Source organism: Homalodisca vitripennis, chromosome 5, assembly GCF_021130785.1.
Source record: "Homalodisca vitripennis isolate AUS2020 chromosome 5, UT_GWSS_2.1, whole genome shotgun sequence".
NCBI lineage: Eukaryota > Metazoa > Arthropoda > Insecta > Hemiptera > Cicadellidae > Homalodisca > Homalodisca vitripennis.
The window spans coordinates 52430230-52454439 of record NC_060211.1 but is presented as its reverse complement, the minus strand read 5'-3'; the positions used below and the strand labels follow the sequence as shown (position 1 = coordinate 52454439).

The 24210-nt window shown below is 33.9% G+C and overlaps 1 protein-coding gene across 6 annotated transcripts; it reads left to right on the top strand.

Annotated features, from left to right (window-relative positions):
- The first annotated feature begins 1501 nt into the window (after positions 1-1501).
- Positions 1502-22012, top strand: LOC124362187 (phenylalanine--tRNA ligase beta subunit). 6 transcript variants are annotated; one of them, XM_046816468.1, is made up of 12 exons: positions 1502-1686; positions 5117-5172; positions 8973-9127; positions 11524-11599; positions 11984-12250; positions 13797-13976; positions 15174-15349; positions 16513-16714; positions 17257-17337; positions 17506-17716; positions 17848-18004; positions 21827-22012. In XM_046816468.1, exons 1-12 carry the CDS (start codon positions 1629-1631, stop codon positions 21972-21974), a joined length of 1767 nt encoding a protein of 588 aa, XP_046672424.1. In that variant the 5' UTR covers positions 1502-1628; the 3' UTR covers positions 21975-22012. The 6 variants fall into 6 exon arrangements, with proteins under 6 accessions (XP_046672424.1, XP_046672418.1, XP_046672419.1 ...); XM_046816462.1 differs by lacking the exon at positions 21827-22012 and adding an exon at positions 21255-21415 and having other exon boundaries at positions 17848-18000; XM_046816463.1 differs by lacking the exon at positions 21827-22012 and adding an exon at positions 20119-20279 and having other exon boundaries at positions 17848-18000.
- The last annotated feature ends 2198 nt before the right edge of the window (positions 22013-24210 follow it).

Here is a 24210-nt window from a genome sequence, read left to right as displayed (position 1 = left end):
ACTCTCCTTTTCTCGGCGCACGAGTGTGACGATTTTCAACTATACTTTACTTGGTTCACCGCTCCACCGATCCTCTGCAATGAAAGACCTCGGAGTGACTGTTTCCTCGAATTGAAGTCCTCAACTTCACTTTAGCAGCATCACCGGAAAAGCTATTTCTGCTCTTGGATTTATTGTTAGAATATCTCGAGATGGGTTCTCATCTCACGCCCTAAGGACTTTGTATGTACAGCTGGTCCGCCCTCTGTTAGAATACTGCTTTTCAGTTTGGTCACCATATCAGATGAGCCATATTGACCTTCTCGAGGATGTGAAGAGAAAGTTTCTTCGGTTTCTTGGAGTGAATATGGCTTTCGCTAACTTGAGGTACCTCTGGAAGAAGTAGGACGTCGGTTTAGACTTCTTCCTCTGAGTTCGAGACGAAAAATTCTTTATCTGCTGCTCCTAAAAAAGATAGTCACAGCTTCAGTTGATTCGCCAGATTTGCTGAGAAGGGTTGATTTCCGTTGTGCTCGAGTGGTTCGTTTCAGAGGTCTTTTTGAGAGACTCATTGTTCAAATCAGTATTCCTACCACAGTGCTCTGTCTCGTCTTCATCGATTGGGGAACAGCATACCAAACAACATCGACCTGTTTCAGTGCTTTGAGACTTGCCTTACGAAGGAGCTTGCTAACTTCTACTCATGAGAGGAACATGTGCATGGTTAAATGTTCTTTTTGAAAGTTTATTTTCTATCCCCAATACTGTTCTTTAACCATTAGTTTGTATTTAAATGTTGAGAGTGTTGTGATATGATGATGGGGCCGTCGACTTCCCTCTGTTCTGTTTACGTTTCAGTTTTATCGTTACCTCTGCCATACTATGTTTTATTATTAAGTTTTTGTAAATGATTGGATTAATTTATTTATTGTTACGCTCTTTTGATTCATTGTTATTATTCCTTTCTTGCGTGTCGTCATTAGTTATTTCCCCCCGCTTGTTGCGCTGCAAAGTATTTTAATTTATCTCATAAGTTATTTATTATTCTAAGTTTAGATGTTGCTTTATATACAATATTCACACGCACCACTTTATTGTTATTTTTAGATTGTATTGTTCTTATTGGCCATCAGCTTTTGCACAAATGTATGTAAAATGGTGTTTACCGTGTAATAAATAAATAAATAAGAATAGGATGAACGTTAAGGGGTCCGACAATACAATACAACGAAGTTTGCGCAAATATTGACGATGGACCAAAATAATTATGTCTGTTGAACCGCGTTGGTTTTGCAATCTTACTTGGAGGAAAGCATAATATATTTTACAACCCCTATTTCACACAATCATATTGCGCAGTATACCTTACTAATCCTTATGTATCTAAATATTTAGTAGACTATCGAAAATAGTTATGAGAAGTTATAAAACCAATCGACCAAACATAGGTTGAAAATATCGATTGTTGGATGTGTACTTTCTAACCTAGACGAAGTGTTTTTTTTTACATCCATGCCCTATCCACATTCCACACTTCCGCGTTGTCTGCTATAAGAAGTGTGGTTGTTGTTTTGAGGGTTAACCTCAACATAGTTTAGTTTAAATTATAGATTAACTCGCGAAAATTTAATTTATACTTAGTTTAAGACATGCCGACAATAGGTATCAAAAGAGATCTGCTGTTCAAAACATTAGGAAAAAAATATAGTAAGTTTAAAAAAACTAATCAATTTGAGATTGTAAACAGTAGACTATTCAGCATAATTTTTATTTGCAAGGATTACAGAGAATATTGAAAAAGTTTAACTACTATTTAAATTTTAAATATTTTTAGTGGATTTTATCTATGATTTCAAAAAATACTGGTTTTTAGTGAAAATATAGGCTAATTTTTATTGGTTTGGGAACATTAAAAGTTATCCCACAACATAACTTCCCTACACTATCAGTAGTGGTTAGATGATAACAAATCTAGTGTAGGATACGTGACAACCCTCATCATATAAGACCAGACCGTTAACATGTGTAGTCTCAATCAGAGAATTTTAGAATGTTAAATAATCAATACAAACACTTCATTTTTACTCAACATAACATTTCTTTAGTGGTTTGGTTGTAATAAACATTATAAATATAATGCAGTCACTCATATTAATTAAGTAATGCAAGAAGAGAAGATATATTTTGTAGTACAATTTAACATATGAATTATAAATCCAGTTGTGTCATCAATAAGCCTGGAAATTTTCATGTGCAGAATAGATGCACAGTTAAGTTGTAGAAACAGATAGGAATTTGTTGAGATTTGCTTAGCTGGTGTCTTGGACAATACCACTTTGAGGGGAGTCTACTTGGTCTGTTCTATTATTTGGCACCATTATGATTCGTGTGAATATCGCTCTTTCACTCCCATTCCAAATTATTAATATTGTCTTCAATTAATAAATGTTGATATAATTTAAAAGTGTTCATTTGTTAAAAGTTTTTATAGTATATTGTTTGTATTCAGTCAACCAAAGAGAGAATTCCTTTCTTCAAACTCCTAAATTAATTAATGGTGGTGGCTGCTTATTATACTGTAGCCGTTTTGTGTTTGATTTTTCAGTACTTTAAAACCATTACTTCAAATATTAACCTTAATAAACGTGTTACCTTCATTTTCTTAATGAGCCAAGCTGTCAAAATTAAGTAACAAAATTTAAAGTAATGACAATATGTGATTTAAATAAAAAAAAAAAAGTTAATGAGGTGCTTATTTTGATACATTATTTGGGTAGAATACGAGAAGCGGACTCGGTTTTTATATAAATATTGAGAAACAACATTACTTGATTACACTCATTTATATAGGCCTAATCAACAAATACATACTTATTAATTAGTCTGAACAAATAATTCTACTGTAAACATATGAGTATTTCCATATTGTAAACATAATAATTTATGATTTAACCCTTTAAGTGCCAGTGTCTGTGTACACAGATGTTTTAAAAATTAACGAGAAATGCCAACATCTGTATACACAGATGTTTGTGGGCAAAAGTGATTTTACAGTGTTTTTAACGTACTATTAATTTTTTTGTATATAAACCAAATTACTAGAAAAAAATATTTACAGCAATATTGTAAGTTTAATCTACTGTTTAGTTTTAAATTTAGTATAAAACAACAACAAAATTTAAAAATTATGCTTTCCAAATTTAATTTAAAATTAAAAACTTAGGCTATAATTAAAAAATATATATTATAATCACAACTTTTTATGTTTGAGTTTAGTATACATTTTTCTTTCAAGTGATACTACGTTTTATTGTGAAATATATTTTTCAAAGTGCTGTATCTCATGTAAAAGTAAAAAAAGTATGTATACTTTAAGTATTTTTTTTTATTTTCAAAAGTACATTACATTTAAAAATAAAATTTGTTTTATAGTTTATAAGAAGAGTATTACATTTTCTGTAAACACATAAAATAATTAGGAAAAATCTCAATATTATTAACTAACAAGTTTTTTTAAGTAAAACCCTGCAAAATGGTTGAAAAACCTGGCATCCTTCAGTAGTACTGGGTGGAAAATCCCCTGCTTTCTTGGGAATGGCTTTTTATTTTTGGCCTGGTACTAAAAGGTTTAAAAAAGTAATGATATTTTAAAAATTATGGGCCTACTTTTATTATATTTTATATGCAGTAATATGTCTGCATAAACAAAATCACATTGAAAGATGATTAACTATGTTATTTTGTTTCATTATAGTTTCTTTATTTACATTCGTTTTCCTATTACCTGCACCCTAATTGTTTGTTTGATAGGTAAAATTCTTTTATTATTTATGGGGTTATGTCATTGACATGTGTATTAAATTTATTCTTTAATTTCCAACTTTTGACTTGTTAAGTGCTTTAAGATATGTCAGTATCGATGGATAGTTCTTTGGGTAGGGTACGATAAGCGGACCCGGTTTTTATATCGAAATTGGCAAACGATATTACTTAATCATAACCATCGATATAATCAATCGATACTGATTAATTATTTTGAATTATTAACTTATATAGTCTATATCAACAGCTGTAAACACTTTAAAATAATACACGTAGGGTAATATTTCAATTTTACATAATTAATTTTAATTATTAAAAATGGCAGTCAATTTGAGAAAACTACACGACATTGCTTTGAAAGATTATAAGATATAAATAAAATATATTGTTTTTGTGGCTTCAGCATGTTGAACTCGTACCGAAAACCCCATTATGTGAAATTTGTGGGAAAGAAACAACTGTAACTGTGAGAGGAGCAAATATGGTAGTCTTCAGTTTTCCTAACTTTTGTTATAATAACTTGTTTGATCACTTTAAATATTAAATTCATATTTTAATTTAAAACGTATGATTGTTATTGAGGACTATAGACACTTTTATACCGATTTATAATCTAGGATTTGAGATGCGAATATTAGATATCGAAGACTACATTCTTCGATATAAAAAACCGGGTCCGCTTATCGTACCCTACCCAGTTTTTTTTTTCGATATATCAAGTATACATGATAATTCTGCTTATAGTACTCTGTAACAATATATTTTAATTATACCAAGTAGTCAAATCTGCTATTTCCTGTCAATTTGAGGTGTTTTATGAGATTCATTTAATTCTATATTGTTATTTTTATTTTATATTTTCATAACGGAAAATGTTTTTACGATTTCTCAGTTATAGGTATACTTGCTGTTTTTTGTTATCTTGATCCATGTTAAAAAATATTTGGTAAGAACGGAGGAACTTAAAAGTTGCAGCTTTACAACTAAATTTTATGATAATAACTAGTTATTTCATTTTTTGTATGAGAAAATTTTATTTATTTTATGGCACAAATTTAAATAAGTGTACTTTTGATTAATAATAAGATGGCCCAAAGCAGTTTAAAAAACCTAATTGTAAATCAGCCTAGTCGTATATTGCAATTCAGCACAAATATTTTTATTATAAACTAACTGTATACTAAAGATTTTTAAAATTATCAGTTCAAAATTATTGTAGTACTAAATTTCATAAAGTCCGAGTAAAACACAAATAAGGGAAACTCTTTTTGAGGCCTTTCAATATTTTAATGCTAATTGTTCTTATTATTTTTAGCTGATGATGAATTTAGAAATCTTTGCTTCGATTTTGGACTGGAATTGGATGAGGTGGTAAGTAAATAATTTGGTATCTTTGTAAAAATTTGTGGATAATATTTGAATTAAATTGAAGTAACTAAATGAATCGAGAATTTGATTGGCATTGATATTTACAAGAAATAGGCATTGTCAGTCAATTAAAAAGTACAACTATACTACTAAGTAATTTGACAATTAATTATTTCACTACTTAAAACATTAAAGAAACTAAATTTAAAACAGTTGACAAGAGTGCATCACTTAATTGGAATAAATTCATTAGAATTAAAAAAAACAATACAGACATTGTCTTATAGATATTCATTTATAGAGTAATGAGGGTGATTAATTAACCAGTCAAGCATATTTAGTTTAAAATAAAAAGACGTGTTGTGTGCAGTATCAGGAAGTTTGTTAAAACATTTTTAGATTTTATTTTAAACAAAGTCTCTATTTTAGCCAGGTGGTGTTGCAGAATATAAAGTTTAGTTTTATACCTGGTGTTATGTGAATGTATATCCTGCCTGGTAAAAAATGAGTATATATTAGTTTTAGTTTATAGTAAGATATGAAATATGTATAAACTAATTACCATAAGAATTGTGGTCTGTATAAAAAGTTATCTAGTGTTCCTGTGGTGTAGTACCTTAAATTGTTTTAATAACTTTTTATGTAATCAATAAGACTTGTGAAACTATTTCAGAATGTTCCCATAATAGACCATATGCTACATGAGATTGAAATAGAACAAAGTAGGTAGTTCTGAGATAATCAATCGTGATAAAATTTCTCAATTTCCACAGTAAAAAGTTCTCTTGAGAAATTTGTTACATTCATTATTGATAAGATCCTTCTAACTTAATTTTGAATCTATAAAAAACTAAACAGATTTATACATTCATAATTGGTATCATGAGCTAAACTAAGTATTATTTTTTTTTTTTTTGTCTTTTCCACATTGTACAGAAGTTTATTTGAGCCAAACCAATTGTGTGTATCCGATTGAGCTATCTCCATTGTAGCATGCAATTCAGCAGTACTTTTATTAATGTATAAAGTTGAGTCATCAGCATATATGACAGATTTTATCCCAAATACATCTTGGTAAGTCATTCATCACCACAATGAAGAGAAAGGGGCCAAGAACTGAGCCTTGAGGAACTCTAGACACTTTATGTAATGCTAATATTGCTCTCCCTTAACAGCTACATATTGTTTCCGGTTTACCAAATATGATTTTATGATTTTTATTGATGTTTATATGTGCTGTAGAAACCCTGTTTTGTAAGAATACTATCAAAGGAACAGAATCAAAAGCCTTACTAAGAACAAATAGAGATAAAGCAACTGATTCTTTACTATTTAAAGCTCCAAGGGTATTACCTACTACATACATCACTGAATTAGTTGTAGAGTGACCAGCTCTAAAGCCAAATTGTGAATCAGATAGTAACTTGTGTTTCAAAAAAGTAATTTAGTTGCCTGTTCATTATAGTTTCAATTATTTTTTTAAAACAGGCACAATCAAGATCAGTCGTTATTTTTGGGGCAATTTGTGGTCTCCTTTCTTGAAAACAGGTAATTTTTGAAATGTTCAATAAATCATAGGAGTATCTATACACTAGCATTTTTTATAATATAGGCTAATGGCTGTTTAATATAATCTATTGTACGTTTCAGTACATCATTTTAAAGCCAGTATTAATCGTTTTGAATTAGTAAATTTGGAAACAATCTTGACTAACTCAATAGGTTTCATGTGTGCCCAATAAAATGTATCTGTTGGAACTGGCCTTTTGCCTACGAAATCACAGATATTGTTATTGCTGAAAGGAATTTTGTTACTCAACTCCATTACAGAGTCAACAAAATAATTGTTTACTAGATCAGGGTCAAGTTGAATGTCATCTGTATGGAATGATTGTCGTTCTTAGAATAACATCCCATGCGACCTTGCATTTGCTAGGGGCCCCATTAATAAACTTTTCATAAGCTACACTTTGTCTGTACAAGATTTTTATGATCACATTTTTTTACAATCCAGATATGCATTGTACACAACCTGAGACTGGTCATGTCCACACCTATTCATATCCTTATAAATAAACAGATTTAGCATAAAATCTCTTTCCTTAGCCAGGCCATATCTATACCAGTTAGCTTTCTTTTTATTGACCTTATGTTCCTTAACTTGTTTGCGTACTAAAGGAGAGGGAAAATGCCATAAATTTACATATTTAAACAAAAAATTGACAATTGTTCAGTATCAACCCCTCGTGTAACTTCTGAGGTAATTTTCAAGTAGCTGAGTCACCTCAATGAGGTTTTTGTGGTCAACTCTCCAGAAATTTAAATAGGAGTCACTTTTAAGAAGGTAATTTTCACATAACAATTTTAATATTTCCTCATCCTTCGCTGTAAGTTTTTCTTTTCATTTTATAGTAGAGTAATTAATGCATCATTTTTACTTCAAGTAATTTTACAGATTCATGCAAATTAGATTTTTAAATTTCACCACAATCAAATGACTGGAATAAATTTGTGAGCATTTGAAAGAAGTTTGGATCACAGATGTAGTAATTCCCTCAAATTGCTCAAAAATCTGAACAGCATAACGTTCAACAATTTCTGAAGAAGCCACATGTTTAATTTAAAATTCCGTGTCTTTTTAGTCATATAACTTGGTTCATAATGAATAAGGTACTAAGAAAAACAAATGGTTTTATTGACTGGCTGTGTGTATGTCAAATTTCTAATTTCTGGGTTTTAGAGTAAAATAACAATAGGTTTCTCTGACTGACTGCTTGTCTGTAAAATTCCTGAGGTCTAGGCAGAATAAATATTGTTTAAAAGTCTGTAAAATAAAATCTGGAATCAGTTAAGTAAATAAACACTATGCTAGGATCAGGCACAATAATTAGTTGTTATTATATATAGAAGCAGTTCTGAGTGACTGATGCAGACAAGTTATCAGTAGCAGTTCACAGAACGTGCTATACGTATTCACATGAACGTACAGGGTTTGCCTTAGTCCCTGTAAAAAATCTACAAAGGAGCATTCTAGATCAAAATAACAGTTTTTCTTAAACATACTCTTTAGAAAGTACTATAAACATTCTAAAGTTTAAAGAATAATTGAAAAATAGTGACTTTTTTACAATAAGCAACATTTTTATTTAAATAATACATGTATGTCTTAATATTTTGAAACGTGAGGTGAGATACATCCTTTATGTGAATATAAAATCAATTCTAAAAAATTACAATTAATACTTTCTTGAAAAAAATATATATAATATATTTATATAATTATATTATATATATATATATATATATATATACATTTATTTATTTAAGATATTTATAAGAGTGAATACATAAAAATAAGATCCTCCTGCCAGATAATTTATTTTTAAAGTATTTTTAATCTAATGAAATAATTATTGTATTTAACCATTACATTTAAGTAATAATGTAATTTTATACCATAAACTCTTAATTTTAATAATTATATTCATCTCCAGTATGTACATTACGCTGATATAAAAGATTCTTAAGGATTTCAAATGTACTTTTGTAGTTGGAAATTTCCTGAACTGTTCACCAATACAAATAATAGATAAATTAGATTCTGGTATTTAATGAAACTTCTTTTATAATATTATTGTGTGATAATGACACTTTAAGTATTGAAACGCTATTAGCATGAAACATAACATGTACTAATAAGAAGATCCTGGTACGTAACTGGTTAAATTGATGAATAAAATGTCTAGTAATTGATATTGTAGTGGAAATGTGATGATACTAACAAGTTTTTGTTTTAATTCCAGACAACAGAGAAACAGATGATAGCAAAGGAGACAGGCCAGGAAAGTAGTTCAGGGGCTTCCGAGGAGATAATCTACAAGATTGATATCCCGGCCAACCGATATGATCTCCTCTGCCTTGAAGGGCTTTCAGTTGCTTTGCTTATATTCCAAAACAAGCTGAGTGTCTTCAATGTCTTGTTCTCACAATTTAATATTTGCTCATTGATGTTCTAGACCAAGCGGAACTAACCTGTGTCAATTAAAACTCATGGAAATAACAATTCTATAATTGAATGTCTCTCTATTCTTTGTTTTTTTTTTATGCAAATATTCAACCAAAATATTACTTTCAGCTAAAACATCAAACAAAAAGTAAGACTTGTGACTTCTATAATGAACTAGTAAGGAGACACCTGAAATGTGAATTTTTCAAAGTATGTATTACTGAAAGATTTGAATCATGATCCATAGCATTTTTTCGCTTTTCTTATCGTGAATTATTTTAATAAAGGATGAAAGACTCATAATAGTAACCTGCCCCATTTTAACCATATGTTTTGAAAAGCTTAAGCTGCAGAGTGATTATAGTAATAACTTTGTATTTTTAAGATCTTGTTCGAAGTGTCTGGAATGTTCTAAATAAAATCATACTGTACATAATAGTGTATTTTTTTCTTTTAAAAATAGAATTTGAAAACATTATTGAAAATCTTAAACAATTGGCTGAACCATGAGAAGTTGTACGGTATGATGGTTCTTAAATTTAAGCTTATGCAAACAATGTCATGATTATCATTAACATTTCCAGTTCAAACAGTCTCAGAAAGTTGCTAGCATAATTCATATCTTGAACAATTTCAGCCACAGTGTGGAGATTGACATCAAATTAAAAATGACTAAGTTTTACATGACATTAATCCTGTCAGCAATATTATTTTAAAATAAGTACAACTCTAGTGCTTATTGTACAAATTGTAAGTCAACAGAATTAAAATCTCCGATAGAGGACAACAACATTTGTAGGACGTTTTTACTTATTGGACATAATTACTTAACTTTATTTAACTTGATAAAATTAAATCTATTTAGTTCTTGATTATTTTCAGTGCTCCAACAAAAACTTGTAAATTAAAATTCTATGTACAAAAAATTGGTTTCCTTTCAGATGTGTTGCCCTCTAAGTCTGTAGTGATCTCTTTACATTGGCATTTCATTTTTCTTTTGGTAACTATGAAAAACAACAAAGAATACAATTTAAATTGTAATTAGTTGTTGTATTTGTTAATAAAATTATACTGGTGGTCAATGTTTTTGTATCTAAAATAGAAGGATTCTAATGTTTTTAAAATGATTTTGAACATCTATCTTCAACCAGAGTTTGAATACCGGGTGATCGAAAAAGGTGGCCTTAATTTTGATTCTTTGTTGTAAAAGAAATAGTTAAGCGAAGTGTGCAAAACAAACGTCATATTGCAGACAAATTTGGAGTGCATCGACTGTCTCCATTCCTGTCAGTAGAGGTGTCGCAGTCATGGCGAGTGTGCAGCAAAAAGCTCAGTGTGTTTTGTGGTGTGCTGAATTGAAGTCAGTGGCTCTTGTGCAACTACGTTTTCGCCAAACTTATGGACAAAACCCATCTACTAATAAACCTATTCTTCGTTGGTATAGGCAGTTCAAAGATACAGGAAGTGTAGACATAAAATAATCGCACGGCCGACCTTTAACATTTGAAGAAAATGTGGAATGTTTGAGGCAGTCGTGCTTTCGTAGCCCTAAGTAGTCCATAGCTCGACGCAGTTTAGAAGTAGGTATACCAAAAACCACAATTCAAAATGTGATTCATAAACGTCTGAGACTATATGCGTACAAAATTCAGTTGCTGCATCAAATTAAGCCCGCAGACCAACCTAAACGTGTTGACTTTGCTGCTGAGATGCTAAATCGCATTGACGATGATCCAAATTATCTCAACGGGATTTGTTTTAGTAAATGAGGCTTTCACATTAATAGCAGTGTTAACTGACATAATTGTAGAATCTGGGGTTCTCAACAACCCAATGAAGTGTTTGGGTACGATCGTGATTCACCCAAGGTAAACGTGTGGTGCGGTCTCATGCAGGATCGTGTTGTTGGTCCATTTTTTTTCGCTGAAGATACAATCCGTGGAATTAACTACTTGGACATGTTAGAACTCTATGTGTTTCCACAAACTGATGATGTTGAAAGGGAAAAATGAATAACTGTTACTTTCCAACAAGATGGAGCACCACTCCATCAGTCTAAGAGGACCTGGACGGAGGTGGAGTATCGCTTTGATGTGTGTCGTGCCACAGACGGAGCTCACATTGAAACATACTAAATATGTAAATAAAACTTTATGATTTTCTCTATCTTTTGGTGTAAAAATAATTAAATAATTTTTATTACATTCTGAGTTATTAAAAATCAAAATTAAGGCCACCTTTTTCGATGACACTGTATGTAAAGCCAGCCAGATCTAAGATTCATCAAAGTCCTTAATTGTTATTTATGTTTGAAATGGTATTTTCATTGTAAAACTGTTGTTTTATAGGTTGGAACCTCCTACATATAAGGCAGCATTCCCGAAGGATAAGAGCAAAATACAAAAATTGATCATGACTGAATCGGTTAGTTGTACAGTAAAAGTATTAGCTTGTTTACAATATTAAAAAAGTAGTTTTTTAAATTATAGGTAAAAAAATAATTTCTAACAATTCTAGACATTTAATTTATTTGTATTTAATTAATTTGTAAAAATATCTAATGACTATATTTGTTTCTATAAAACTAAAAAGTATACAATGTTACATTTTGTTACTTTAGGCTAACTTAAGAGTGATTAAAAACCGTTTCATAGATTTTTATTTCTTCCATCTCCTGTAATTTGAAATAACTGTATATTATTGAGCTATTCTTAGTTTTAATTTAGCAAAATTCATCATATTATCCTTATTATTATAATTTTGCATGGAAATAAAAGATTATAGTTGTATCTAATTTATTTTGTTTAGACACAGAAAATACGTCCATACGCCGTAGCAGCTGTGCTACGAGGTGTGAAGTTCACACAAGATAGTTACGCAAGCTTCATCGACCTACAGGACAAACTTCACCACAACATTGCACGCAAGCGCACTCTAGTAGCGATTGGCACTCATGACCTTGATACTATCCAGGGCCCCTTCACGTACGACGCTCTGCCACCTGACCAGATCAAGTTCCAGGCTCTCAACACTGACAAGGAACGCACAGCGACTGAACTCATGGAATTGTTCTCTGTAAGATATTCCATTTTAACAAAACATGTAACTGAATCTAACTTAATAACTGTCTGAATTTCAATTTTAAGTACTTTTTAAGAACTCCAAAGTGAACAAAATTGATCATCTTGTTTTGTAAACCGATATGCAGTTAGTTTCATAGAATTGAGTCATGTAGTTCTTATTGAGGGGTAAAAAACCACATTAATTATTCCATACTTAACAATACTTCTGTTGATACATTTTCCTCAATAACCATACATACTGGTCTGGAAATTTACAGACATCCAGAGTTCCTTTATAAACATTTATGTATCTGGATTTTTTTGTAATAATCTTTTTGGAAATAATATATTTTTGGCCAATTTTTAACATGATTAAAAAAGCTAAACAAAATTTTTTTGCATATCCTACACATGGAAATGTGCATTAGGAAATATTTTATTTGTGTGCCAAATTTTAGATCTACAAGTTTAACAGATTCTGAGGAAAGGTTACTTGGGAGAAAAAATACAATACTGTTGGAAATTAAAGTAGAATTTAAGCATACCATTTAAAGTAGCAGAGTACTAACATGTGTAACTCATATAAACCCAAAACCTATGGACATATATGAATTAAAGTGAGAGAGTAGTATATAACATATTTAAAATGCCCTCAAGAATATAAATGGGTTCTCAGGATCTACATTCTCCTCGATTTCACTATCGAATTTCCTCCTCAAAAGATTGGTCTTCTGCCTACACACTTCATTAAAAAAGCAGCTAAATGTCTATAGAATAAAAACAGGAAATAGATAGAACATTCAAATAGAGACACAGTTTTCCCCTGCGGGTAGAACCATCATTCCAAACACTAAAAACTTTGTGATGTTTCATTTATTGTATCCACCAATTGTACAAAACATTCTCAATTGGAAAGGTGGTCATTCCAACTAAAACACAACACAATATCACTTTTCACAAATTTACAACACAAATTCATGATGATTAGACTAGCAGATAACCTACAATTGTAACAGTCAAAATTCTGGAAAAAAATTTTAAATGCACTCCATAACAATTATGTAACCCTCGGTCATTGGAAACTGTCCGCGAGGTGGGTCCTAAAACAGCTGGCAGACCAACACAAGTTGAATTGAGCTGGGGAAGAGTTTTTACCTCATTACAAAACTCAAGCGGAATTTTCCCCCTCCAAAGTAGATAACGGATGACACCACGTATTTCACACTTGGCGGGAGATTGGATTGACATTTTTCACAAAACGTATTGTCGCATCGATAGTTCTCAACATACTGACCTTGAACCGGTCCTGTTGTAGATGCAATGTAGCCAACATTGCAAAAAAAATCCCTCCGGCTGTGACAGTTTTAGTACATTTACTTTCTGAATGTACCTCGTACTTCATAAGTCTTGTCATTGTACATAAATAAACAGTGCTATAAAAGAATCTGTATTTACGTAATGCATTCACCTGCTATGATTATGTATTAATCATGTTGCCCTGTTGATAGTACAAATTCATTGGGCAAGTAACATGACTTGTGAAATGATTATTGTTTTAGAGTCACGCTCAGCTGAAGCAGTATCTACACATAATCAGAGACAGCCCTGTGTACCCTGTTATAAAAGACAGCAATGGAGTGGTACTGTCCATGCCTCCAATCATCAACGGCCATCATTCTCGCATCACTCTGGATACCAAGAACATCTTCATAGAGTGCACGGCTACAGATCTTACAAAAGTTAGTACTTTCTGTGAAAGTAGAATGTTACTATTAGTGATTGTCCTAACATATGATGAAGCTAAAGGTTTTGTGTAGTTTTTATCTTCATAATCACTTATAAAAAGTATAAAACTATAGTCTTTTAAGTAAAGACATCTCAAACTCAATTTATTTTTTTAATTTTTTTTTATTAAGTTATTACAATAGGCAAAACACATACGTGCACTGTATTAGTTTTTTTTCTGAATATCTTAAAATTGTGAAAACCTTTACTCATCATGACAACCATTTATTTTATATTTTTGTGATTAAGGGATTTACAGGGCTTTGCCTGTACAACTTGTTGAAACACACAATGTCTACATATTAAAAATAAGATTAAATAGTTGTGTTTCTGTCATTAATTTTTATCCCTTTTAGATCTCATTACAAATCGTGTCATTCATCCCTGTATTTATTTTTTGTTATATAGGTTTTTACTGTATAAAGAAATTGTAAATTAGCACCAATCCTTTGACATTATTTGATGTTATATGGATGTGCTGACTTATTACCGATTATTTTGACATTCATTATCATGTACCATATGATTCATTTCGGTGACCAATTCTTGCATTATTTGACTGAACCTTGAGAGATTGTGATAGACAAAAAAGAATGACATTTTCTAGTAGTTTCATTTTGCTGAAAGTGTTTGAGATTTTGATATATTATCTCAAAGCCGTGATAAGTTGTAAAAGTGACAGATTATAATGGTGAAATTGACCACTGGATCACACACAAAATAATACACTTTTAACACATAATAAATAGTTTTTAACCAAAATATAACTATTTAATAAAAATATTGTTGTAGATGTAGTGTTTCATCATGAGTGAAAAAGTCATGAAAATCAAACCAAAATTAACTAAAATATTACTACATGTTTGTATTTTTGGACTATTGTTGATCATAAAAAGGTTCCACCTTAGGGACCACATAGCACTCAAAAACAACTTTGTCAAGTGGTTAACTACATCCTGTCATCTGTTGTCACATTTGTGCGTTCCCCATAAATATTACAGTTAACCTAGTCATCTGTCAACCTCAAAGGGTTACACCGTTGGAAAGTGTCCTTTCACTGTTACGAAACTAATTTTCACACAATATGTAGAGCCCATTGTGAAAGGGACATAGAACTGCTTATTTCTGTATCATAAACAACATGCTTTCAGGCCATTGTGGTGCTGGACACACTGGTGTGTGCGTTCTCCATGTACTGCACAGCACAGTATCAAGCGGAGGTTGTCGAAATCATAAGGCCTGATAAGAGTGTGGAGAAATATCCTAAACTTGCTTACCGTAAGGAGGTTGTGGCAACAAAAAAAGTCAACAAATATATCGGCATTAAGTAAGTTTCAGTTAAGATGTAGCTATGTAGACTGTTACTTGTTTTATTTCAATTGGCTTTTAAATTTCTTTATTATTCTAGCTCTGACTTCTAGTATATCGGAGGTTAACAGGCCTGAAATTCATCATCAAACATCTGCAATTAAACTTAGAATGGCCTATGTACTGTTGAAATTTTAATAATATTCATCACAAAGCTATTCAATCTTATAAATTACATGTTTGACAACATTCTGTTCCTTTTTTTTGTATAAATTCTTATTTTTGCATTTGTTTATCTTTGTTTTGTTGTTACTCTTCCCAAATCTTTACAGAGGATCAATTTTTATTTCTACTAAGAGGAAGATGAACTGGGGCTAAACTCAATATTCACATTGAATCAACCCTTCCCACCATACCTATGTTACATGTACAAAATGCGGTTGGTCTACTGTGCTTATAGATCATGTCAGAAACATTGTAGAGCACTCAGTTGTGCACCTGATGAGATAGTGAGAATACTTTTCTATCTAGATTACACTATATTTTTATATTTTGTGATCTAGGTATAACATAATGTAAATAACAGCCTTCTGGTACCTCTCTCTGAAAAAATAAGTACTTTTGGTATGTGCAAGATACTTTCTCTTTCAACACAGGAATGCATAAAAACACTGTTTAAGACCCCATATTTTCAAAATTTTCTGGAGAAGGTTCCTTGGCCTCCCTTTTTTCTAATAGGTATTTTATGCTGACCTGTCCCTGGGAGGTTACAGATCCTACACCAACCAGCTGTGATTGGAGTTGGTCACTTTTATTGCAATTGCTGGTTTTCCCGTTCTATAAATCGAGCACTGTGTATATCTTATATATTTGTCAAAATTTAGTTTATCTGGATTTTTGTGAATAACTATCTCTTTTACTCTACTATTATGTATGTAGGCCTACTATTTTTTATTAAAAATCTTGCATTTAATTAATAAAAAATGAATAACTAATCAACAACTTAAATGTGGCAGATACAAGCTTGTTATTATTTTTATGATTGTACCTACCAAAATTTTAAAAATTAAACACTTGAGATATAATTTATAATTATTGCTCAGTTTTATTTTATGAAACAATGTAGTTTAGGTTGTTATTACGAAAGTGTAGAACCAAATTCAACGTACATGCATGTTGCAGTGAAGGTTCTGACCACCTGGCGAACTTACTGAACAAAATGTGTCTGAAGTCTCGGGTATGTGGTGGAGAGATTGTCGTGGAGATTCCACCCTCACGGCATGACATCTTGCATCCCGTTGACATTTACGAGGATGTTGCCATTGCTTTTGGCTACAATAACATTCTCAAAACATTACCAAAAACAAGCACTATTGGTTATCAGGTAAGCTATTTAATATTCGTTTGTGTTCAGTATCAACTCCGAGTGTCGTTGGCATTTCCCAGTCATATGCATAAAGCATGGGTGTATATAAGAGGGGACTCAAAATTCCCCCCATCCAAAATTTTGTAAGATAAACATGAAAATTGCACCCAGTAGTTTGTTTTGAGTGGTAGCACATTTTACAAGGATTTAAAGCTCAACAATTTCCTAGGAGAACATTCTTGAGCCCTTATTTTTGGAGGGTATTTTATACCTCCTAAACTATCCAGTTTGCCAGCCCCCTAAAATGATTTTCTGTATAGGCCACTGGTGTGGCACTGTACACAGATTTGTACAGGTGTCAAATACAGGTTGTCCCACTGAATTTTGTAGATTTGCACGCATCTGGATAAAACTATTGTAAAACAACTTTATGACCAATTTTCGTTTCTTTTTGTTTTTATTTATAAAGAGAGTGAAGAAAATGACGCATATTCTAATATTGTTAAAAATGCCTGTAATTGTAATAAACAGACTCATAGTTATTACGTCTGTTGCTGTAGGAGCCGCTGAACAAGTTGACAGAACAGTTACGGGAGCAGATTGCTCAGGCCGGCTTCACGGAGGCTCTCACATTCTCACTGGTCAGTCAGTCAATTGTGTACTTAGTTTTAAAATTAAGTTGTTTTATTAAAAAAAAGAGGAATTGGCTTTAAAAATTATGTGAAGTTAAATATCTTTTGAGAACCTGTCACGATCAAGGTAATTTAATTTTGTTCTGGTCACAACAAATTTTGTTAACGTTTTTATAGTGTTCACGGGATGATGTGGCGGCTAAGCTGGGGAAGGACATTGCCACTCTGCCGGCTGTGCATATTGCCAACCCCAAGACGCTGGAGTTCCAAGTGGCCCGCACCTCACTGCTGCCAGGACTTTTCAAGACAATAGCTGCGAACAAGAACATGCCCTTGCCGCACAGGCTGTTCGAAATATCCGATGTTGTTCTGCGGGACAGCGACACTGGTCAGTCGGTTCTTTCCTCATTACTTTCAATTGTGTTCCTGAGACAAGAAGGTTGAGATATTATGTTTTATTGGTAATTTAGTTACTTTACAAATCCATATTTAAGTTGGATTTTGTGTGTTTGTTTACAGAAGTAGGAGCCAGAAACGAGCGTCACTTCTGTGCAGTCAACTATAACAAATCACCCGGTTTTGAGGTGATCCACGGATTATTGGATCGTTTCATGCAGTTGCTGAATATACCCTTCAACCCGGACACTGGATACTGCCTTAGAGCACATGATGGTAGGCTTAAGTTTTTTACAGGTATATCTATATTTGTTAGCCAAATTAGAGATGCCAGAAAACCTTATACGATCAGTGACATTTTACTAATATAACTTTCATTTTATATAAAATAGTGTTATACTTCATCTTAGTGTACAATCTACATATTTGTAAAATGTTTATAATGTTCTTAATTTCAAATTTATTTTACTATTATTTGTTCAGTTTCTGGTATATCATTTTAATAAAAACTCTTGGAAGTCTCATGGACATGTCAAAAGGAAACTTCAGCCATTACTGTAGTTTCAGTTATTATTTCACATCTGACTGTTTAATAAGCTGGGGATGATTGTTATATTTAATAAATGTTGGAATGTGTTTGCATTATTTCACCAGAATAAGAATGATGATTAGGATAGAGTAGTCAAAATCAAAATACTTATCATCCAGCAGTTCATATCACATGCTGCTGTTACATGTACATGTAGACTTTCAGTTTTAGTATGACTATATGAAGTGTAATACTATTTGTATTATACATTATGTTTCACAATTTTAATTTAAAAATGAAGCCATTTAGCAGATCTTTTTTATAATGTAGCAAGATGGATAACCATTATAAAACCTTTATCATATGGATTAGACAATGGTAATGAAATTGAATTGATAAAAATAAGTTCAGCAATGAAAAGAACATTGGTTTACACTTTCAATGAGAGTTTAAGTTCTTAACTTCAAAAAGTAGTATGATATTTATACATAATAATGTATGTGATTTTTTTAAATGGATTAGTTTAAACTCAATGGCTTAATTAACCTCCAGCTACCCTATACATGTACTCCTTGTGTATGTTACAGATAGCACATATTTCCTACAGCGATGTGCCGAGGTGGTGGTGTGAGGGAAGGTAATCGGTCTGATGGGGGTGATACATCCTGATGTCAGCACTAAGTTTGACTTCCAGCTACCATGTGCTTGTACTCCTTGTGTATGTTACAGATAGCACATATTTCCCACAGCGGTGTGCCGAGGTGGTGGTGTGAGGGAAGGTAATCGGTCTGATGGGGGTGATACATCCTGATGTCAGCACTAAGTTTGACTTCCAGCTACCATGTGCTTGTACTCCTTGTGTATGTTACAGATAGCACATATTTCCCACAGCGGTGTGCCGAGGTGGTGGTGTGAGGGAAGGTAATCGGTCTGATGGGGGTGATACATCCTGATGTCAGCACTAAGTTTGACTTCCAGCTACCATGTGCTTGTACTCCTTGTGTATGTTACAGATAGCACATATTTCCCACAGCGGTGTGCTGAGGTGGTGGTGCGAGGGAAGGTAATTGGTTTGATGGGGGTGATACATCCTGATGTCAGCACTAAGTTTGACCTCCAGCTACCATGTGCTTGTACTCCTTGTGTATGTTACAGATAGCACATATTTCCCACAGCGGTGTGCCGAGGTGGTGGTGTGAGGGAAGGTAATCGGTCTGATGGGGGTGATACATCCTGATGTCAGCACTAAGTTTGACTTCCAGCTACCATGTGCTTGTACTCCTTGTGTATGTTACAGATAGCACATATTTCCCACAGCGGTTTGCTGAGGTGGTGGTGCGAGGGAAGGTAATCGGTCTGATGGGGGTGATACATCCTGATGTCAGCACTAAGTTTGACCTCCAGCTACCATGTGCTTGTACTCCTTGTGTATGTTACAGATAGCACATATTTCCCACAGCGGTTTGCTGAGGTGGTGGTGCGAGGGAAGGTAATTGGTCTGATGGGGGTGATACATCCTGATGTCAGCACTAAGTTTGACCTCCAGCTACCATGTGCTTGTACTCCTTGTGTATGTTACAGATAGCACATATTTCCCACAGCGGTGTGCCGAGGTGGTGGTGTGAGGGAAGGTAATTGGTCTGATGGGGGTGATACATCCTGATGTCAGCACTAAGTTTGACCTCCAGCTACCATGTGCTTGTACTCCTTGTGTATGTTACAGATAGCACATATTTCCCACAGCGGTTTGCTGAGGTGGTGGTGCGAGGGAAGGTAATCGGTCTGATGGGGGTGATACATCCTGATGTCAGCACTAAGTTTGACCTCCAGCTACCATGTGCTTGTACTCCTTGTGTATGTTACAGATAGCACATATTTCCCACAGCGGTGTGCCGAGGTGGTGGTGCGAGGGAAGGTAATTGGTCTGATGGGGGTGATACATCCTGATGTCAGCACTAAGTTTGACTTCCAGCTACCATGTGCTTGTACTCCTTGTGTATGTTACAGATAGCACATATTTCCCACAGCGGTTTGCTGAGGTGGTGGTGCGAGGGAAGGTAATCGGTTTGATGGGGGTGATACATCCTGATGTCAGCACTAAGTTTGACCTCCAGCTACCATGTGCTTGTACTCCTTGTGTATGTTACAGATAGCACATATTTCCCACAGCGGTTTGCTGAGGTGGTGGTGCGAGGGAAGGTAATTGGTCTGATGGGGGTGATACATCCTGATGTCAGCACTAAGTTTGACCTCCAGCTACCATGTGCTTGTACTCCTTGTGTATGTTACAGATAGCACATATTTCCCACAGCGGTTTGCTGAGGTGGTGGTGCGAGGGAAGGTAATCGGTCTGATGGGGGTGATACATCCTGATGTCAGCACTAAGTTTGACTTCCAGCTACCATGTGCTTGTACTCCTTGTGTATGTTACAGATAGCACATATTTCCCACAGCGGTTTGCTGAGGTGGTGGTGCGAGGGAAGGTAATCGGTTTGATGGGGGTGATACATCCTGATGTCAGCACTAAGTTTGACCTCCAGCTACCATGTGCTTGTACTCCTTGTGTATGTTACAGATAGCACATATTTCCCACAGCGGTTTGCTGAGGTGGTGGTGCGAGGGAAGGTAATTGGTCTGATGGGGGTGATACATCCTGATGTCAGCACTAAGTTTGACCTCCAGCTACCATGTGCTTGTACTCCTTGTGTATGTTACAGATAGCACATATTTCCCACAGCGGTTTGCTGAGGTGGTGGTGCGAGGGAAGGTAATTGGTCTGATGGGGGTGATACATCCTGATGTCAGCACTAAGTTTGACCTCCAGCTACCATGTGCTTGTACTCCTTGTGTATGTTACAGATAGCACATATTTCCCACAGCGGTTTGCTGAGGTGGTGGTGCGAGGGAAGGTAATTGGTCTGATGGGGGTGATACATCCTGATGTCAGCACTAAGTTTGACCTCCAGCTACCATGTGCTTGTACTCCTTGTGTATGTTACAGATAGCACATATTTCCCACAGCGGTGTGCTGAGGTGGTGGTGCGAGGGAAGGTAATTGGTCTGATGGGGGTGATACATCCTGATGTCAGCACTAAGTTTGACCTCCAGCTACCATGTGCTTGTACTCCTTGTGTATGTTACAGATAGCACATATTTCCCACAGCGGTTTGCTGAGGTGGTGGTGCGAGGGAAGGTAATCGGTTTGATGGGGGTGATACATCCTGATGTCAGCACTAAGTTTGACCTCCAGCTACCATGTGCTTGTACTCCTTGTGTATGTTACAGATAGCACATATTTCCCACAGCGGTGTGCTGAGGTGGTGGTGCGAGGGAAGGTAATTGGTCTGATGGGGGTGATACATCCTGATGTCAGCACTAAGTTTGACCTCCAGCTACCATGTGCTTGTACTCCTTGTGTATGTTACAGATAGCACATATTTCCCACAGCGGTTTGCTGAGGTGGTGGTGCGAGGGAAGGTAATTGGTCTGATGGGGGTGATACATCCTGATGTCAGCACTAAGTTTGACCTCCAGCTACCATGTGCTTGTACTCCTTGTGTATGTTACAGATAGCACATATTTCCCACAGCGGTGTGCTGAGGTGGTGGTGCGAGGGAAGGTAATTGGTCTGATGGGGGTGATACATCCTGATGTCAGCACTAAGTTTGACCTCCAGCTACCATGTGCTGCACTGGAAATCAATATTGAACCATTTGTCTGAAAAGTATTGGAAAAAAATAAACCTTTGTACAGAATGTTTGTAATGTCTAGTTTAATGATTTCTTTGCTCAGTGTTAATGAAATGATGAAAAAAGTTGAACTGAGTCCTTTTAGGAAGTTATTTGAACCAAAACAGAACTCTAGGTCGAGTAGTTGGCTTATCTAATCATTCATTAATTTTCCCTAAAGAGTTCCTCTAGTCATTGATTAGATGAATTAGTCTTGGAACAAAAAAACTGATATAGTTAACATCTTGTTGATTTGGCTTGGGAGGCTTCTTTCATTGTTTTTAGTTACAGTTCTTCAAGATACTTTCTCTAAAGACAGAAATATATTTAAAACATGCCTTGGTCACTCTAAAACGTATTATAGGCATTTAAAGTTGTTATTTTGGCCAATTTTGAAATCAGGATCAAGGAAAAATAGCTGAAGATAATTATCCTGCATTACGTGTATGAATCTATGCATAACATCTGTAATCTAACAGATTTTATGTAGTAAAAGAGTTTTTAGGTGTTTATGTTTTGTATTAAGTACAGAAAATTCATTAAAGAGCAAATATGTTTATAATATTTGGTTTTAGTATATTAATATTATGGTCTGACTATCTTCTAAAAGTTCACACCAAACACTCAAGATCTAGATCAATATAGCCTACAATGCTCATTCATTGACACAATGAAAACAATTACAGTTTTTTGTGTTAGTCAGAAATCTCATAGGCAATATGAGAGAGTACAATAAAAACGTAAGTTTTATGGAGATTAATAATATATGTGGGTGTGTGTGTTTTTACACAGGCAGCTATCCTCAGACTCCAGACAAACTTCAATGCTCTTCTCTATTGCAGAAAATCCTATTAAACGGTGATGCAGAAACCACATCACTCAGCTATATCTCAGCCTTGATTCAAATAAATCAAAGTAACTCAAATTAAGAACTTCTGCAGATGCATAAAAGGAAATGCACTTCAAGGCAAAGTAGTTGAATTTACCTGCTTAACAATATTATTCAAATGAGCTTCCCAATTAATATCTGAATCTATATGAACTGCCAGAAATTAGTTGAAAATAAGCTGTTAGATTGGTGGCCATTTAGATAAAATAGTAAAGGTGTTTGGGCATGAAACTCAATTCTGTGGGGTTTTTATAGATTGAGGAAGAGATTGTTAATAGAAAACCTGTTCGATAGATTTGGGATGAAACTACTGTTCACAAAGGTTCACAATCAATTTGATTTTAAAATATCAGCAAAGAGAGATATAAGCGAGTCTTTAGTGGGATCCCTGATGAGATAGTCTGGAAGATCATTAATTTAAAGAGGGAATAACAAAAGTCCTAGTACAGAGCCCTGAGGTACTCTAGTTCTAATGGTGCAAAACTTGAGAAGAGTTTTTATTATTTTGAATTTTAACACATTCTACTCTGCCAATAAGGTAGGAACAAAACTAGTTCAACAGGATACCACAAATGCCATATCTGTTTAGTTTATTAAGGATAATGTAACAGTTAACCACTTCAAAGACTTTGCTGAGATCGCAGAATAGTTTTAAAACGTGTTCACAAGGATTGAGGGAAGATAAAGTTCTAGAGCAAAAGCTGTATCAGACATTAGGGTTAGGCCTTAATCCAAATTGGAAGATCATCAGAACATATTTTTTATCCAAAATTTGGAAAATATTACATATAAAATTAATATCTATTCAATTAAATTAGATTGCAGTTAGTCAAAAAGGAGAACAATATAAATATTTTTAAACAATTCACTGTCATCTAAATGCAATTAATTCTGATTTGTTGCTTAATGCAGATTTGCAGTTAAATAGTTATTTTAGTGAAACTGTGTAACATAAATTTTTAATCTTTACCAAAATACTAAAATGACTGAAGAAGAAGAACCTTTAACACCAATAGCAATATAGTACAAGAAATACGATTTAAAACTAATGTAACATGAGGCAGCCACTGGCGGCTTTTTGAAAGCTGCTGTGACTTGCAGGGGTGTTTCGTCTGGGTCGAGGATAAAGCGCCGCTACGCTAATGGGTGCACCATTCATCTCAAATGAAGTATAAAATGAATCGTTCTATGCAATTTTAAGAAGTTCTGGTAAACTAGCTGCACCCTGAAGACTTGGGTAGCAAAAAGCTCAAAAGTCAAAACTTTCGTAGCCCACAGCATTCTACAATAAAACATGTCTCACTCAACATGCTGGTTCACCCACTAAACATATGAATACC